Consider the following 15512-nt stretch of genomic DNA (forward strand, 5'->3'; position numbering starts at 1 on the left):
TCAGATGTTTTTGGGGGGGTCAAGTTTGAGGTGCCCCTTTAGCACATCAGACTCAGTGACCGCCTGCAGTGAGAAACATTGTAGTGGGGCAGGGGGGGAAAAGGGAGGAGCATCGGGGATAGTCGCATTAGAAGGGGTAGGAGATGAAGAATTGTTGAATGGGAAAGGAGGCATGGCAGAGCCAAATAGGAATCCTGACTTGATATGGTGATTAAAGAGCTCAGCCATGTGCTCCTTGTCAGTAACAACCACATCATCAACATTAAGGGACATGGGCAGCTGTGAGGAGAAGGCTTTATTCTCCAGGGGCCTCATTTATAAAAATGTTCTTAGATTTATACTTGAATTTAGTCATAAGATAATTTCCGACAGTGTGCTTAAGTTCGATTCATAAAAAATGCTGAGCATAAAAAAATCTTGCTTATGCAGGTTCTAAGAAGCCCATTTGTGACTTACACACCTGTGATCTATATATCTCAAATTAACTGCACCTGAACGTGCCTTTACAATCAGCAATTTCCCCTTATAGAATGCTAGCACAAATGAGGGTTTAGTCAGGAAAAGCCATGGACCAAAAGAGAAAAGTACACTTTTTGGAAGACGAGATCACGGCGATGGTAGAGGAGATTGAAGACAGGCAACACGTTTATTCGGTGGACTAAATAGTGGGTTGACCAGCAAAGCCAAACAGGTAGCTTGGGAGTGTGTCACTGCTGCATTGAACAAGGTGGGGCAGCAAGACAGAACTGTGGCTGATGTGAAAAATAAATGGTATGACCTTAAACTGCCTAGGGAAAAAAATAATAGTCGTATATAACCGCCGCATTAAGGCAACAGGAGGGGGGCCTGGAATGCCGGAGCTCTCCCAAATGGACCAGCGCATCGGGGCAATCATTGTGGAAAGCGCAATTTAAATTTTTTGGTTTATCCCAACTTTTATCGTTTAGCAGTAACATCGGAAACTGTGAAGTCGGGCAACGAAACCCCCACGACTACATCACTGGATCACAGCAAGTAATTAAGAGAATGTGAAACTTGGTCAGTCATTGTAATATACAATATACAAGACATGCACCGATTTATTTTATTATTTTATTCACATGGAAATGGGTGGAGTTGCGTTGCAGCCTGTGTGCCGGGTGAGGGTGCCCCCTCCACCAAGGGAGGTTTGCAGCCCGTGTGCCCTCCACCCAGGGATAAAGTGCGTGAGGCTCCCAAATCAGCAGGTGCCGGGAGTGAGGGGGAATGTTTGGCCACAGGTGTCGAGGGTCCCCCCAGCGTCGCAGACCCACAGGTGCCAGGAGTGAGGGGGAATGTTTTGCACCGGTGTCGAGGGTCCATCCATGTCTGCGTCCACGTCTACATTTCGCGTGTTGACTTCCTCAGTCCTGCAAACCCAGAACAAGTTGAACACATTGGTTCGGCAGATTGTGACTGAACTCGGAAGAATACGCAGGCTTTTGAATCATTTACATAATGCAATTGTTGAACGTTTTCCACAACATGAATCAAAAAAACTCTTTGTATATTGTCTGGCATTCTGTTTCTTACCACCAATCTCTGTATGAGCTGCCGCCTCCTCACTGCATCAGGCGGGGCAGGTGCTCAATTGGGTGGTAGGTTAGAAGGCTCTTGGGGGTCCATTCTAATGCCATGCCTCAGGGCTATGTTGTGGAGCACACCACATGCCAGTATTATGCCTCTCACCTTTGATTGGGGAGGAAAACCATTCGTTCTTAAAACCGGCCAACATGTAATACTTCTTGTCAAACAAACTTGCACTACTAATGGGCACTACAGTTACTGAGATGTCCCCTGGAAATCTGTTTGCATTCTGTTACAATGTTAGTGGAAATGATAGGAATCAGCTGATTCCATTCGTTTACACTAGCGTTGCTTCAAAATGCACAAGCTTCAAGGTGACATCTCAGTAGCCGCAGGGCCAAATTAAAAACTGTTTTAAGCTATTTGGCCAGAACCTTTGGGTGTGTAATTTCAATAAAATGCTAAATATAAAATGTTGATATCTGTTGCTTTAAGTTGACCCATTTTAAAAGGAAATTAAAGTTTCGCATTTTTATTAAATGGAGTTACATTTTCTGGCTTGTAGAGGAGTTTTCCACCTGATGCATCAAGGCAAAGCCACCTGCCCTTCAGCAGTCCGATGGTGCGCCCCACAACCGACCTTGTTCTGCCCTGTGGCAAGTTGTAGCGCATTTCCTCTGCTGTTCGGGGATCGGCAAAGGGGGTGAGAAGCCACGTTTTCAGTGGATAGACCTGTCACCTAATAGGGTAAAACCGTTGTTATATTATTTTGCACGGTTAATAGGCTATTATACACTGAAAAGAAAAGAACTCACTGAGAAGCCACCCGCCTCCACTCTCACCAGCTTCTAGATGCAGGCCTACTCTGCTGTGGCGCAGAATGAATTAGTCATGCGTAGACCCTGGCCACTTAGAGCATACATTGAGAAGTTGCATAAAGGCATTGCAGATGATCTGAACATTCAATTAATGGAAATTCTTCCTGTTAACATATTCATGCTCATCTGTAGATGGTGCACGTAAGGCAATATGTGTGCAGTCAACTGTACCTATGACCTTTGGGAAATTAAATGAGCGCACAAACTCGGCTTTGAGGCGCGCCTGTTCGTCGGCTGTAAATGGGAAACTAATGTATCTCCTGGACAATACGTGTAGCATCGCCTCGATCACTTGTGGCAGGATGCGGTTGAATGATGGCTGTGATATAGAACATTTCATCCTGTTGTTAATTCAAAACACATTGCCTCTGGCAATTCATTCCTCGCACCTTTAATTGATCATTCCTAACAAATTGTTCATAAAGCTAATGCACAGTTCACCACAGGCTTGGACGCATATACGCCCCAAACTGCAATACCTCTACAAAACCAGCAGGAAAATCACTTACGTCAAGTCTAGACTTTGCGTAGAGACAAGATCATTTCCACATCAAAGTGAGGTTTTATAAATAACTACTTATACATGGTTTTCTGCATAAGTTATACTTAATTCAGATCAACATTTATCGTAAGTCCGTTTTATAAATGAGGCCCCAGGGTTGAACCGTTTTCAAGAACTTATTGGGGTTAGACCAAGAGAGAGAACTGCTCCTTAAAGTAACTAACTTTGACCTTCCGGATAGCCTGAGTGCACTTATTTCTCATTTGCCTGAACGAGAGCCAGTCAGCCTGAGTATGTGTGTGCCGAGCAATTTGCCAAATGTAATTCTTGAGGTGGAGTAACTCTGCCAGATCATGGTCGAACCAGGGGCTGAACCTCTTTTTAATTCAAATTTTCTTTATGGACACGTATTTGTTAGTAATACTTCTGACAATATCAAAAAAGAAGGTCCAAGCGTTTTTGACAGAGGGGATTCTATACCAATTTACAGAGGCCAGATCATGAAGGAAGGCTTGCTCATTAAAGTTTTTTAGCAAGCGTCTATGACAAGTCAGGACAGGTCATTTCACTGAGCAGCCATTATGAACACAGGCTGTAAAACAGTGATCACTAAGGTCATTACAGAAAACACCAGACTGATACCTATCAGGATTACTTGTAAGGATAACATCCAGGACATGACTTTAATGAATCAAATACCAGTTCCCATTTGAAAATAACATCTATTTCTAATCATTAGGTTTGCTTGGTGAAGCTGTAACAAAATAATTAATTATATGGAGAGCGAAACAACTGAACCCAGTACAAGTACATTACTTTACTATCCATCCCTTCCAATCTGTAAAATTGTAAGAGAGCAGACAAAACAGGACCAACAAAATAATTTTTGCTGTTGTAGTTGAGCTTACAGCTCCCAACAATCACAGTGAGTCATGAATATGCAATTGCAGCTGTCAAAACTGCCACCGGCTACATTGTGCATACTGTAGCATTGCTTAGAAACCTGCCTATTGCCTACAGACTGCCTTCACACCACTCAAATTTAACACCACACTGTCACTATGGCTCACTTCCCAGGTGGCTGACACAGCCAGGAGCAGTGTTTTGTACGAGTAGGTGAGGGAGGTTAACATCTATTGATCTCACTACTATGTGTTCTATGATGAACAGCCCCATGCTTTAATGAATGCAACTGTCAGAGCGAATGAAACACCTGGTCGCCCCTGGCCTGGCACGTAGCCCTGGTCTTCTTAAATCACAGTCAATGATTTAGAATGAATAGGCATTCAATGAATAGCCAATTATTTAGAATCGATAGTCATTCCCTCCAACATGGACAGCCATTGATTAAAACCTAGAGATACTGGAAGACGAAGGCTTTTCTCTACATTCATTGGCCATGAAAACAGGGATCATGTAATCAACCCATGTCACGTCCTGACCTTAGTTCCTTGTTTTTGTTTCTATTTTAGGTTGGTCAGGGCGTGAGTTGGGGTGGGCATTCTATGTGTTGTTCTAGTTTTGGTTTTCTACGTGTTTGGCCTGGTATGGTTCTCAATCAGAGGCAGCTGTCAATCGTTGTCTCTGATTGAGAAAAATACTTAGGCAGCCTGTTTTTCCCACTTGAGTTGTGGGTGATTGTTTTCTGTGTTTCCTCCATACAGAACTGTTTCGTTTTTTCGTTTCTGTCTTTCACTTTGTTATTTTGTATTTTCGTGTTCAGTGACTTTTCATTAAAAATGACGAACACTTACCACGCTGGACATTGGTCCGATCTGTCATACTCGTCGTCAGAGGAAGACGAATTTCGTTACAACCCAGTCTAATTGACAAATAAATAAGGATGCTTGAGGAGATCCATTTGAATAGTTACTGTTGCATTTCTACTACGTGATACCCCTATAAATTCAATTTTAAACCCTATGCCTAACCTTAACCCTTACCTTAACCCCCCCGTTCTGCCGTTCCAATATCCACTTCCAAAAATAAAACAATTTAATCTACGGTGATGTAGACATGTATAGATTGATATGAGTAACTGTATGAATCCATCATGATGCGCTTTTTGATAAAGCCATCACAAATAGCCAACTGTTACATTCAAATAGGCTACTGTATAGGATGCGACAGACCCTCTGTCCAGTACCTGTTGCATACAAGCAGGTGGTCATCAGAGGCAGCTGTGCACACTGCAGGCAGCCCACTGAGGATTTGGTGCAAAATTTCACAAATTACTCTACTGTAATGAAGGCTATGCTGTAAAACAGCTGAGAGCGTTCAAGGGTTATTTATTTCACTCTGCTCCTCTCTCTGGAGTGGGAAACGTGGGGACCGTTGATGCGCTCAGTTTGGTGATTCTCCAATGTGGATAAGTTGACAGTCACAGTCAGATTCACTGTCAGTCTCCGCTGATATTGGAGGAGTTGAAACGTGGACACCTGCTCTTCTTGCCAAATAGGTAAGGTTTAAAATGTGAATTTTCATGTTTTCTAGGCTTAATAGGCTATAGGAAATCATTTTACAATCGTTTTTCTGAAAATATTAAATTAGTAACGTCACTTTTCCTATAGCCTCTGTCATTTGCATTCTACAATCATTTCAATCAGAGCCAGTTTTGTGCCACTGCAAAGTTAGAATACATTTTATTTCCTGGGAATATATATTTCTAGGATTCATTTGGGTAGAACATTTTACAATGTTTTCCAAATAAGGTAATATTTTGTCAGAATCTATATAACCTAAGTTTTAGTATGCTATATGTTTACTAAATAAGATGTATTTGGATGTGGTTATAAGGTAAAATGACAAATGCTTTATAGTAGAACTTATATGGTCTTTAATAACCAGAGATTCTACCTAGACAGAGTGTCTAACAGGCTGACATCCATCAGCACTACCAAGATAAAGACCTGTATTAGCTGCCATTCAAATGCATTCTCAGAAAGAGGTGAACAACACGTGAAATGTTTGCGTGCCTGGGGGCATCCCCTGGCATTATTAGACAAAAATGTTCCAAGCTAATGTGTTGCAGCACTTATCAGAGAGTGAAACCCATGTGCATAATGTGCCTCTATTATACTGAGTCCTGTGTTTTTCATCTATTGAGATCATATTGAATCAGATATTCCCTTTGTTAAAATGTTCTGTCCTTGGTTGAGTATGAGGCCAGTGGAACAGATATTGACTGACAGGGATATAGATTGTTTAGTGTTCCAGCCCTGTCTGTCTCCCAGTAGGGGAGTGGGTGAATGTTTAGACAACCTGTTCCACTGGGCAAAAACTGGTTGAATCAATGTTGTTTCCATGTAATGTCAAACAAAAAATGTGGAAAACTGATTGGATTTGCAACAAAAAAAGGCATTTCATATTTTTTTCACCCAACTTTTAAACTAAATCTAATGACACAGTGACATTGTTGTTGATTTCATGTTGAATTCACCTTAGTTGAGAACTCAACCAAATGTAAATCAAAACTAGATGTTGAAACTGACATCTGTGCCCAGTGGGGTGGGTTCTCTGACTAAACATTCACAGCTCTGTTCCACCTATTTTCCTGACCAGCGGGAGTCATGAGTACATTTTATTTTGTTGGTGCACAGCCATCGCTTTGCAATCTGAAGAGGACCTCAAAAGTCCATTACCCTATGTTGCTGCATAATGTGGCTGAATTCAAAATCGAGAAAGACACATACTACCCACTGGGCACAGATGTAAATTCAGCGTCTATTCCACAATGGTTCAACGTCATTTCATTGAAATGATGTGGAAACAACATTGATTCAACCAGTGTGTACCCAGTAAGTGTAAGTGCTAAAATTGGATCCATCTGTCCATCAACTGCACTGTGTGCTTCCTGTTTAAGCATGACTAATCCATGTCTCAAAAGCGTTTGAGAGACAGTCAAGATTGTAGATGTGATTGGGTAAAACCATTTTGGCTCTGATGGTTTGCCCTCCCTACCCGGCACAGTGTCTCTCACGAACATGGTTCAACTTCTCAACTCATACCATCTGTGTACCTGTTCTCAACATGAGTTTCTGTTGAACCACTGCTAACACAGTAAGATGCTGAATGTATGCAGTCATCTATAGACTATATAGAGTCATACCCTATTGATCCTGTGACTCCTTTAGCAAAAAAATGCTGAAATGAGGTCACAACAACAAATCAACAAGCAAAGTATGATTACACATTTAGAGGCTTGTTGAACTAAAGAGCATATTTGTGTCATTCATGTGTCACTGTCTGAGTGCTGCTCATTTGCAGCACAATTCATAGTATAAAGTGAATAGATTTCTGAATGATTTACTATAATTTCACTGATTAAAGACATTGCCCCAGCTAGCACAACATGCTCTGAGAACCATGTTTCTTAGAGCTTGGTGAGAGCGTGGTTGTCCTATGGATATTTTGCATACAACCTTCCCACAACTTTCTGGGAATGATGCAGGACAGTTACTTGGCTTTGGAGCATTCTCAGTAGATTTAAGGAACTTGACAAAGAAATTGTATTTTCTTGGTATTTCATTACTTTAACAGGACTTTTCCTGAAAGCTCAAACATGGTTACATTTCATTTAACTTTTGGTCATGTTCTAGGAATGTTCTCCAACTGGTTTCACATTAGGAACGTTCTCAAATAGTTCAGGGAACGCTAAGAAACAATGTTCTTCTGTGGACATTTCACTACTTCAGCGTTTTCTACAGGTTTCCCCATGGTTCTATTTAAAGTCATGTTCTCAAACTGTTCCGAGAACGTTAAGAAAACTTTCCATAAAAACCACAGAACTTTAGTAACGATCAGAGAATGTTCTAAGAATGTTATTTAAAAACATGTACATTCCGTACTCAGCAGCAACAACTCTTTCTACCCTCTATCTTGTTAAGTGTGTTCAGGTGCGTTGGCCTCGCCCACTAATTGGCCACACCTGATCTTAATGAGTGCTTGTTTCCTTTGAAATGGGATCTGTTTGAATAGATTAAATTAGCACAGTGGACAAATTCCATGGACAGAACACAAGATTATAGGTTTGAATCTCACTGATGCCATGGCACAATAAAAAATAAATGTGTTTGCATGATTAATGCCTAAGGAAATAAATGTGTCCTATCTGTGCTTGGAGTAAAAAAAAAATGTTAACCCAAAATACGGTGTTATTAAAAGCCTTGAAACATTCAATGAAAGTATTAAAGACATTTTCACTTCTGTTCTCAGAACATTAAAAAAGACATCCTGTTTTACAGGTCATGAAACATGGTTTCGTTCCCACAACCAATGTGGATCCAAAAATATATGTTCCCAGATCTTCCAAGGAACCAAATGTGCTAGCTGGTTGATGTGCTGTGTAAATATATTTTATGCATGTTTTATTCACTCTAGGCGCCAAAGAGAATTATTAGATTCCAACCCAACTGTACATACCAACGGTTATTCAGTGGATGCTAGTATCATCCAGAACAATCAGTCCAATCAAGGGATACAGGTAGCACAGACCTCTCAGATATGTTCACTGTCACCACAGTGCTATAATAGAAACAGGCTTTTAGGTTGTTATTCAGTTTGGATATGAAGAATTTCAATAGACTTGACACAACATCAGAATCCATTGAGCCCAACAAAAACAAGTGGACTGATAAGCTAAGTCTTCCTTTTTCTATCTTCTCTCTAGGCACCTCTGGCCCTTCCTACAGTGTGACGTGCTTGACCTACTAAGATGGAGGGCAGTGGGTGGGCTGTAGATCTGGCCTCTCCTGGGCCGTGTGTGGCTGGCATGGAGGGGAACACCAGCAGTCAGGTTTTTGAGGTGGCGCTGCAGAACTCCTCCTCGTCCAAACGCAGCCCTCAGTTTGTGGGGGTGGAGCTGCCGCAGTCCTTCAAGCTGCTCATCATCCCCTGCTATGCCCTGGTGGTGCTGATCGGGGTATTCGGCAACTACCTGTTGCTCTACGTCATCTGCCGCACCCGCAAGATGCACAATGTCACCAACTTCTTCATAGGGAACCTGGCCTTCTCCGACATGCTGATGTGTGCCACATGTGTCCCCTTCACCTTGGCCTATGCCTTCAACCCCCGTGGCTGGGTGTTTGGGAGGTTCATGTGCTACCTGGTTTACCTCATCCAGCCAGTAACTGTCTATGTGTCTGTTTTTACTCTCACTGCTATTGGTGTTGACAGGTAAGCCTTGGTCGAGGTGGCTTTAACTATCATTCATCTAAGTCAGACTAGACAAAACATTTTGATTTTGGGTAGAATGAACACATTGCTATTACATTTCTATGTAATTATTATTATTATTATGTCATTTAATATCCGCCACAGGTTTGATCATTTATCCTCTATTGACATTTCCTCCATGGTGTTTCAGTATTTGCGGCTGTAACAGAATGATGATTAGGTATACATTCAAGGTCTGTAACATAAAATACTCTTAACAGCTCTATTCAGCACCATAATATGACTCTTCTATAAACTCAAGTCAGTTGAAGATGATTTAATTTCCACTTCACGTCAATAACAATAAATCCAATAATCTACAGCAACAGTACAAGCATGTGATATCAGCACAACACAGTGCAACAGTGCAATTACTGTCAGATCAAAAGCAAAAAAACATACCATATCACACTTTCTTTCATGTTTGTAAATGAGCTGTTAAGTAGATCTCTTTTCCTGCCTGTTCCTAGGTACTATGCCACAGTGCACCCTCTGAAGAAGCGGATCTCAGTGCTGGCGTGTACCTACCTCTTATCTGGGATCTGGCTGCTCTCCTGTGGGCTTGTGGCCCCGGCTGTAGCCCACACTTACCATGTGGAGTTCAAGAATGAGGGCTTCACCATCTGTGAGGAGTTCTGGATGGGCAAAGAGAAAGAGAGGTTGGCCTACGCCTACAGCACACTCTTCATGACCTACGTCCTGCCTCTCTCTGCCCTCTGCATCTCTTACCTCTGTATCTCTGTCAAGCTGCGTAATTGTGTGGCGCCTGGCCACCGCACCAAGAGCCAGGCCGAGGCCCAGCGAACCCGCAAGCGTAAGACCTTCCGTCTGGTCACCTTGGTGGTGGCAGCCTTTGGCGTGTGTTGGATGCCCATCAGTGTATTCAACGTGCTGCGGGACATTGACATTGACCTGATCGACAAGCGCTTCTTCCTGCTCATCCAACTGCTGTGCCACCTGTGTGCTATGAGCTCCTCCTGCTGTAACCCTTTCCTGTATGCCTGGCTACATGACCGCTTTCGCGCCGAACTGCGCAAGATGTTCACCTGCCACCGCCGCATCGGCATCCCTGCCAACAACTGTGCCACAAACAGCGTGGTGCTGTGAACCACTTCATCCCACGCTGCCACCTTTCACTGGATGTGTTCAGAGAATGTCCTGAGGTATTTGGTCCTGGAACTAGCTGGACGATTTTCTGTCAGGTTTTTGCATAAGATAAGAATGTCAAATTAATACATTAATTTACAATTAAGCTTAAAAAATATTTTGTGAATAATAGATTGTTGTGCATATTATGTACATCTCTACATGAAGTGGTTTTTCATTGCAATAAACTGTGCCACAAACAAGACTGCTGCAAAAATGCGTACTGCATTAGAAGTTTTCAGATATGTTGAAATATCAGAAGTTGGTTGAGCAAGATATGGACATCTTCTGTATGTACAGTGGGGCAAAAAAGTATTTAGTCAGCCACCAATTGACTGGCAGATCCTGGCTGACCGGCGGATCTGGCAGATCCTGGCTGACCGGCGGATCTGGCAGATCCTGGCCGACTGGCAGATCCTGGCGGATCCTGGCCGACTGGCAGATCCTGGCGGATCCTGGCTGACTGGCGGATCCTGGCCGACTGGCGGATCTGGCGGATCCTGGCCGACTGGCAGATCCTGGCCGACTGGCAGATCCTGGCCGACTGGAAGAGTCTGGTTGACTGGCAGATCTGGAAGAGTCTGGTTGACTGGCTGGTTGACAGGCAGATCTGGAAGAGTCTGGTTGACTGGCAGATCTGGAAGAGTCTGGTTGACTGGCAGATCTGGAAGAGTGGCTGACTGGCGGATCCTGGCAGACTGAAAGATCTGGCTGCTCCATGCTGACTGGCGGCTCTGGCTGCTCCACGCTGACTGGCGGCTCTGGCTGCTCCATGTAGGCTGACAGCTCTGGCGGCTTCTTACAGACTGGCAGCTCTGGCGGCTCCATGCAGACTGACAGCTCCTTGCAGACTGACATCTCTGGCTGCTCCATGCAGACTGACAGTTCTGGCTGCTCCTTACAGACTGGCATCTCTGGCGGCTCCGTGCAGACTGGCAGCTCCTTGCAGACTGGCAGCTCCGTGCAGACTGGCAGCTCCGTGCAGACTGGCAGCTCCTTGCAGACTGGCAGCTCCTTGCAGACTGGCAGCTCCTTGCAGACTGGCAGCTCCGTGCAGACTGGCAGCTCCGTGCAGACTGACAGCTCCTTGCAGACGGACAGCTTCATGCAGACTGACAGCTCTGGCTGCTCCATGCAGACTGACATATCTGGCTGCTCCATGCAGACTGACAGCTCTGGCTGCTCCATGCAGACTGACAGCTCTGGCTGCTCCATGCAGACTGACAGCTCCTTGCAGACTGACAGCTCTGGCTGCTCCATGCAGACTGACAGTTCTGGCTGCTCCTTACAGACTGGCAGCTCTGGCAGCTCCGTGCAGACTGGCAGCTCCTTACAGACTGACAGCTCCTTACAGACTGACAGCTCCTTGCAGACTGACAGCTCCTTGCAGACTGACAGCTCCTTGCAGACTGACAGCTCTGGCTGCTCCCTGCAGGCTGGCAGTTCTGGCTGCTCCATGCAGACTGACAGCTCCTTGCAGACTGACAGCTTCGTGCAGACTGGCAGCTCCTTACAGACTGACAGCTCCATGCAGACTGGCAGCTCCTTGCAGACTGGCAGCTCCTTGCAGACTGGCAGCTCCTTGCAGACTGGCAGCTCTGGCTGCGCTGAACAGGCGGGAGACTCCAGCAGCGCTGTAGAGGAGAAAATCTCAGGCAGCGCTGAACAGACGGGAGACTCCGGCAGCGCAGGAGAGGAGAAAGGCTCCGGCAGCGCTGGAGAGGCAAGGCGCACTGTAGGCCTGATGCGTGGTGCTGGTACTGGTGGTACTGAACCGAGAACACGCACAGGAAGCCTGGTGCGGGGAGCTGTTACCGGAGGGCTGGAGTGTGGAGGTGGCACAGGATGGGCTAGACCGTGAAGGTGTACTGGAGATCTTGAGAGCAGTGCTGGCACAGGACGTGCAAGGCTAGGGATGTGCACAGGAGGCCTGGTGCGTGAGGCTGGCACCAACTTCACCAGCCGACTAACACGCACCTCAGGACGAGTATGGAGCGCTAACCCAGGTGCCATCAAATCCCTGACACGTTCCGTCGGGCGAATTCCATGCAAAAAGCACCAACACAGCAACTCCCTCATTTCTCTCTCCTCCAATTTCCCCATTAACTCCTTCACAGTCTCTGTTTCGCTCACCTCCAACACCGGCTCTGATTCTGGTCTCCTCCTTGGCTCCTCACGATCAACAGGGAGAGTTGGCTCAGGTCTGACTCCTGACTCTGCCACACTCTCCCTGAGCCCCCCCCGCAAGACATTTTTGGGGCTGACTCACAGGCTTCCATCCGCTCTGCAGTGCTAGCTCCTCATAATGCCGCCTCTCTGCTTTTGCTGCCTCCAGCTCGGCTTTGGGGCGACAATAATCTCCAGGCTGATCCCAGGGTCCTTTCCCGTCTAGAATCTCCTCCCAAGTCCATTTCTCCAAGTTGTGCAGTCTCTCCCACTGTAGTTGCTGCTGCTCCTGTTGCTGCTGCCTCTGTTGCCTCTCCTGCGGCTCCTGCCTGTTGACACGCTGCTTGGTCCGGTTGTGGTGGGTGATTCTGTAACGGTTTTCTAGGTGTGAAGGAGAGTCGGACCAAAATGCAGCGTGTAGATTGCGATCCATGTTTAATAAAACAAACGTAACACGAATACACACAAAACACTACAAAACAATAAACGTAACGAAAACCGAAACAGCCTATACTTGTGTCAACTAACATAGCGACAGGAACAAAGGACAATCACCCACGACAAACTCAAAGAATATGGCTGCCTAAATATGGTTCCCAATCAGAGACAACGATAAACACCTGCCTCTGATTGAGAACCACTCCAGACAGCCATAGACTTTGCTAGATAACCCCACTAGCTACAATCCCAATACACACACACCAAAAACCCCAAGACAAAACACACCACAATACAAAAACCCCATGCCACACCCTGGCCTGACCCAATACATGAAGAAAAACACAAAATACTTAGACCAGGGCGTGACACCAATTGTGCAAGTTCTCCCACTTAAAAAGATGAGAGGCCTGTAATTTTCATCATAGGTACACTTCAACTATGACAGACAAAATTAGAAAAAAATCCAGAAAATCACATTAAAAATCCTACAATGAATTTATTTGCAAATTATGGTGGAAAATGAGTATTTGGTCAATAACAAAAGTTTATCTCAATACTTTGTTATGTACCCTTTGTTGGCAATGACAGAGGTCAAACATTTTCTGTAAGTCTTCACACGGTTTTCACACACTGCTGGTATTTTGTCCTATTCCTCCATGCAGATCTCCTCTAGAGCAGTGATGTTTTGGGGCTGTTGCTGGGCAACATGGACTTTCAACTCCCTCCCAAGATTCTCTATGGGGTTGAGATCTGGAGACTGGCTAGGCCATTCCAGGACCTTGAAATGCTTCTTACGAAGCCACTCCTTCGTTGCCCGGGCGGTGTGTTTGGGATCATTGTCATGCTGAAAGACCCAGCCACGTTTCATCTTCAATGCCCTTGCTGATGGAAGGAGGTTTTCACTCAAAATCTCACGATACATGGCCCCATTCATTCTTTCCTTTACACGGATCAGTCGTCTTGGTCCCTTTGCAGAAAAACAGCCCCAATTCATGATGTTTCCACCCCCATGCTTCACAGTAGGTATGGTGTTCTTTGGATGCAACTCAGCATTCTTTGTCCTCCAAACACGACGAGTTGAGTTTTTACCAAAAAGTTATATTTTGGTTTCATCTGACCATATGACATTCTCCCAAATCTTCTTCTGGATCATCCAAATGCTCTCTAGCAAACTTCAGACGGGCCTGTACTGGCTTAAGCAGGGGGACACGTCTGGCACTGCACGATTTGAGTCCCTGGCGGCGTAGTGTGTTACTGATGGTAGGCTTTGTTACTTTGGTCCCAGCTCTCTGCAGGTCATTTACTAGGTCCCCCCGTGTGGTTCTGGGATTTTTGCTCACCGTTCTTGTGATCATTTTGACCCCACTGGGTGAGATCTTGCGTGGAGCCCCAGATCGAGGGAGATTATCAGTGGTTTTGTATGTCTTCCATTTCCTAATAATTGCTCCCACAGTTGATTTCTTCAGACCAAGCTGCTTACCTATTGCAGATTCAGTCTTCCCAGCCTGGTGCAGGTCTACAATTTTGTTTCTGGTGTCCTTTGACAGCTTTTTGGTCTTGGCCATAGTGGAGTTTGGAGTGTGACTGTTTGTGGTTGTGGACAGGTGTCTTTTATACTGATAACAAGTTCAAACAGGTGCCATTAATAAAGGTGGTGGAGTGGAGGACAGAGGAGCCTCTTAAAGAAGTTGTTACAGGTCTGTGAGAGCCAGAAATCTTGCTTGTTTGTAGGTGACCAAATTGTTATTTTCCACCATAATTTGCAAATAAATTCATTAAAAATCCTCCAATGTGATTTTCTGGATTTTTTTTGTTCTCATTTTGTCTGTCATAGTTGAAGTGTACCTATGATGAAAATTACAGGCCTCTCATCTTTTTAAGTGGGAGAACTTGCACAATTGGTGGATGACTAAATACTTTTTTGCCCCACTGTATATGCTGTTTTAAATAAGAATGTTCTTTATTGTTCAGGTTATTCCCATGATACAAACACAGTGACGGTTTAATAATATATGTCCTTTGTTTGGTGTTTACTTGAATTCTACAACCTCAAGGCTGTGACTGACAGGCGATGCTCTTACGGTCCTGGCTTGGTGACAAAGATGATAGCTTTCATCTCTCAACCACTAACACAAAATGAAACACATTATTTGGTCATTTTGAGAAAGATTGTAATTTATTCCATTTAATCCATTTAACATGGTTTCCATTTTTGATCAATTGCATGGTTAAAACACTCCTCAGTATAGTAGTTTTCATTTCTGGGTTAATGTGACCGCATTGACGTTGCATCATGCATGTTACATCTTTGTAAATGTAATTTGAAGTATGGATTCTTTATTTCCCGTATTGATGTGATTTTTGTATTTAAATATATAAAGAAACGAATAGGTTAGGATTCATCACCCAAATCAAGTTATTAAAATGCAGATGATTGTCTGGTAAAGTAAGTCTGAAGTTGGTATGAAAGGGCAGTCAAACATAATTTATATATTATGACATTAATTACATTTTTTGGTTCATCAAACTGTTTCAATAATAAATGGGCGTTTCAGTTGACTCCTGAAGAACATTTGAAAAAGAGAAGATTGAAGAGGAGAATAATTCTTGCCATGATCACA

The 15512-nt window shown here is 44.2% G+C and overlaps 1 protein-coding gene across 1 annotated transcript; it reads left to right on the forward strand.

The window, feature by feature from the left end:
• Positions 1–8638: 8638 nt before the first annotated feature.
• Positions 8639–10489, forward strand: LOC112248476 (prolactin-releasing peptide receptor). Its single transcript, XM_024417534.2, has 2 exons — positions 8639–9099; positions 9609–10489. The coding sequence occupies exons 1-2, from the start codon at positions 8639–8641 to the stop codon at positions 10243–10245; spliced, it is 1098 nt and encodes a 365-aa protein (XP_024273302.1). The 3' UTR covers positions 10246–10489.
• The last annotated feature ends 5023 nt before the right edge of the window (positions 10490–15512 follow it).

The sequence above is a fragment of the Oncorhynchus tshawytscha genome, linkage group LG04, assembly GCF_018296145.1.
Source record: "Oncorhynchus tshawytscha isolate Ot180627B linkage group LG04, Otsh_v2.0, whole genome shotgun sequence".
Classification (NCBI taxonomy): Eukaryota; Metazoa; Chordata; class Actinopteri; order Salmoniformes; family Salmonidae; genus Oncorhynchus; species Oncorhynchus tshawytscha.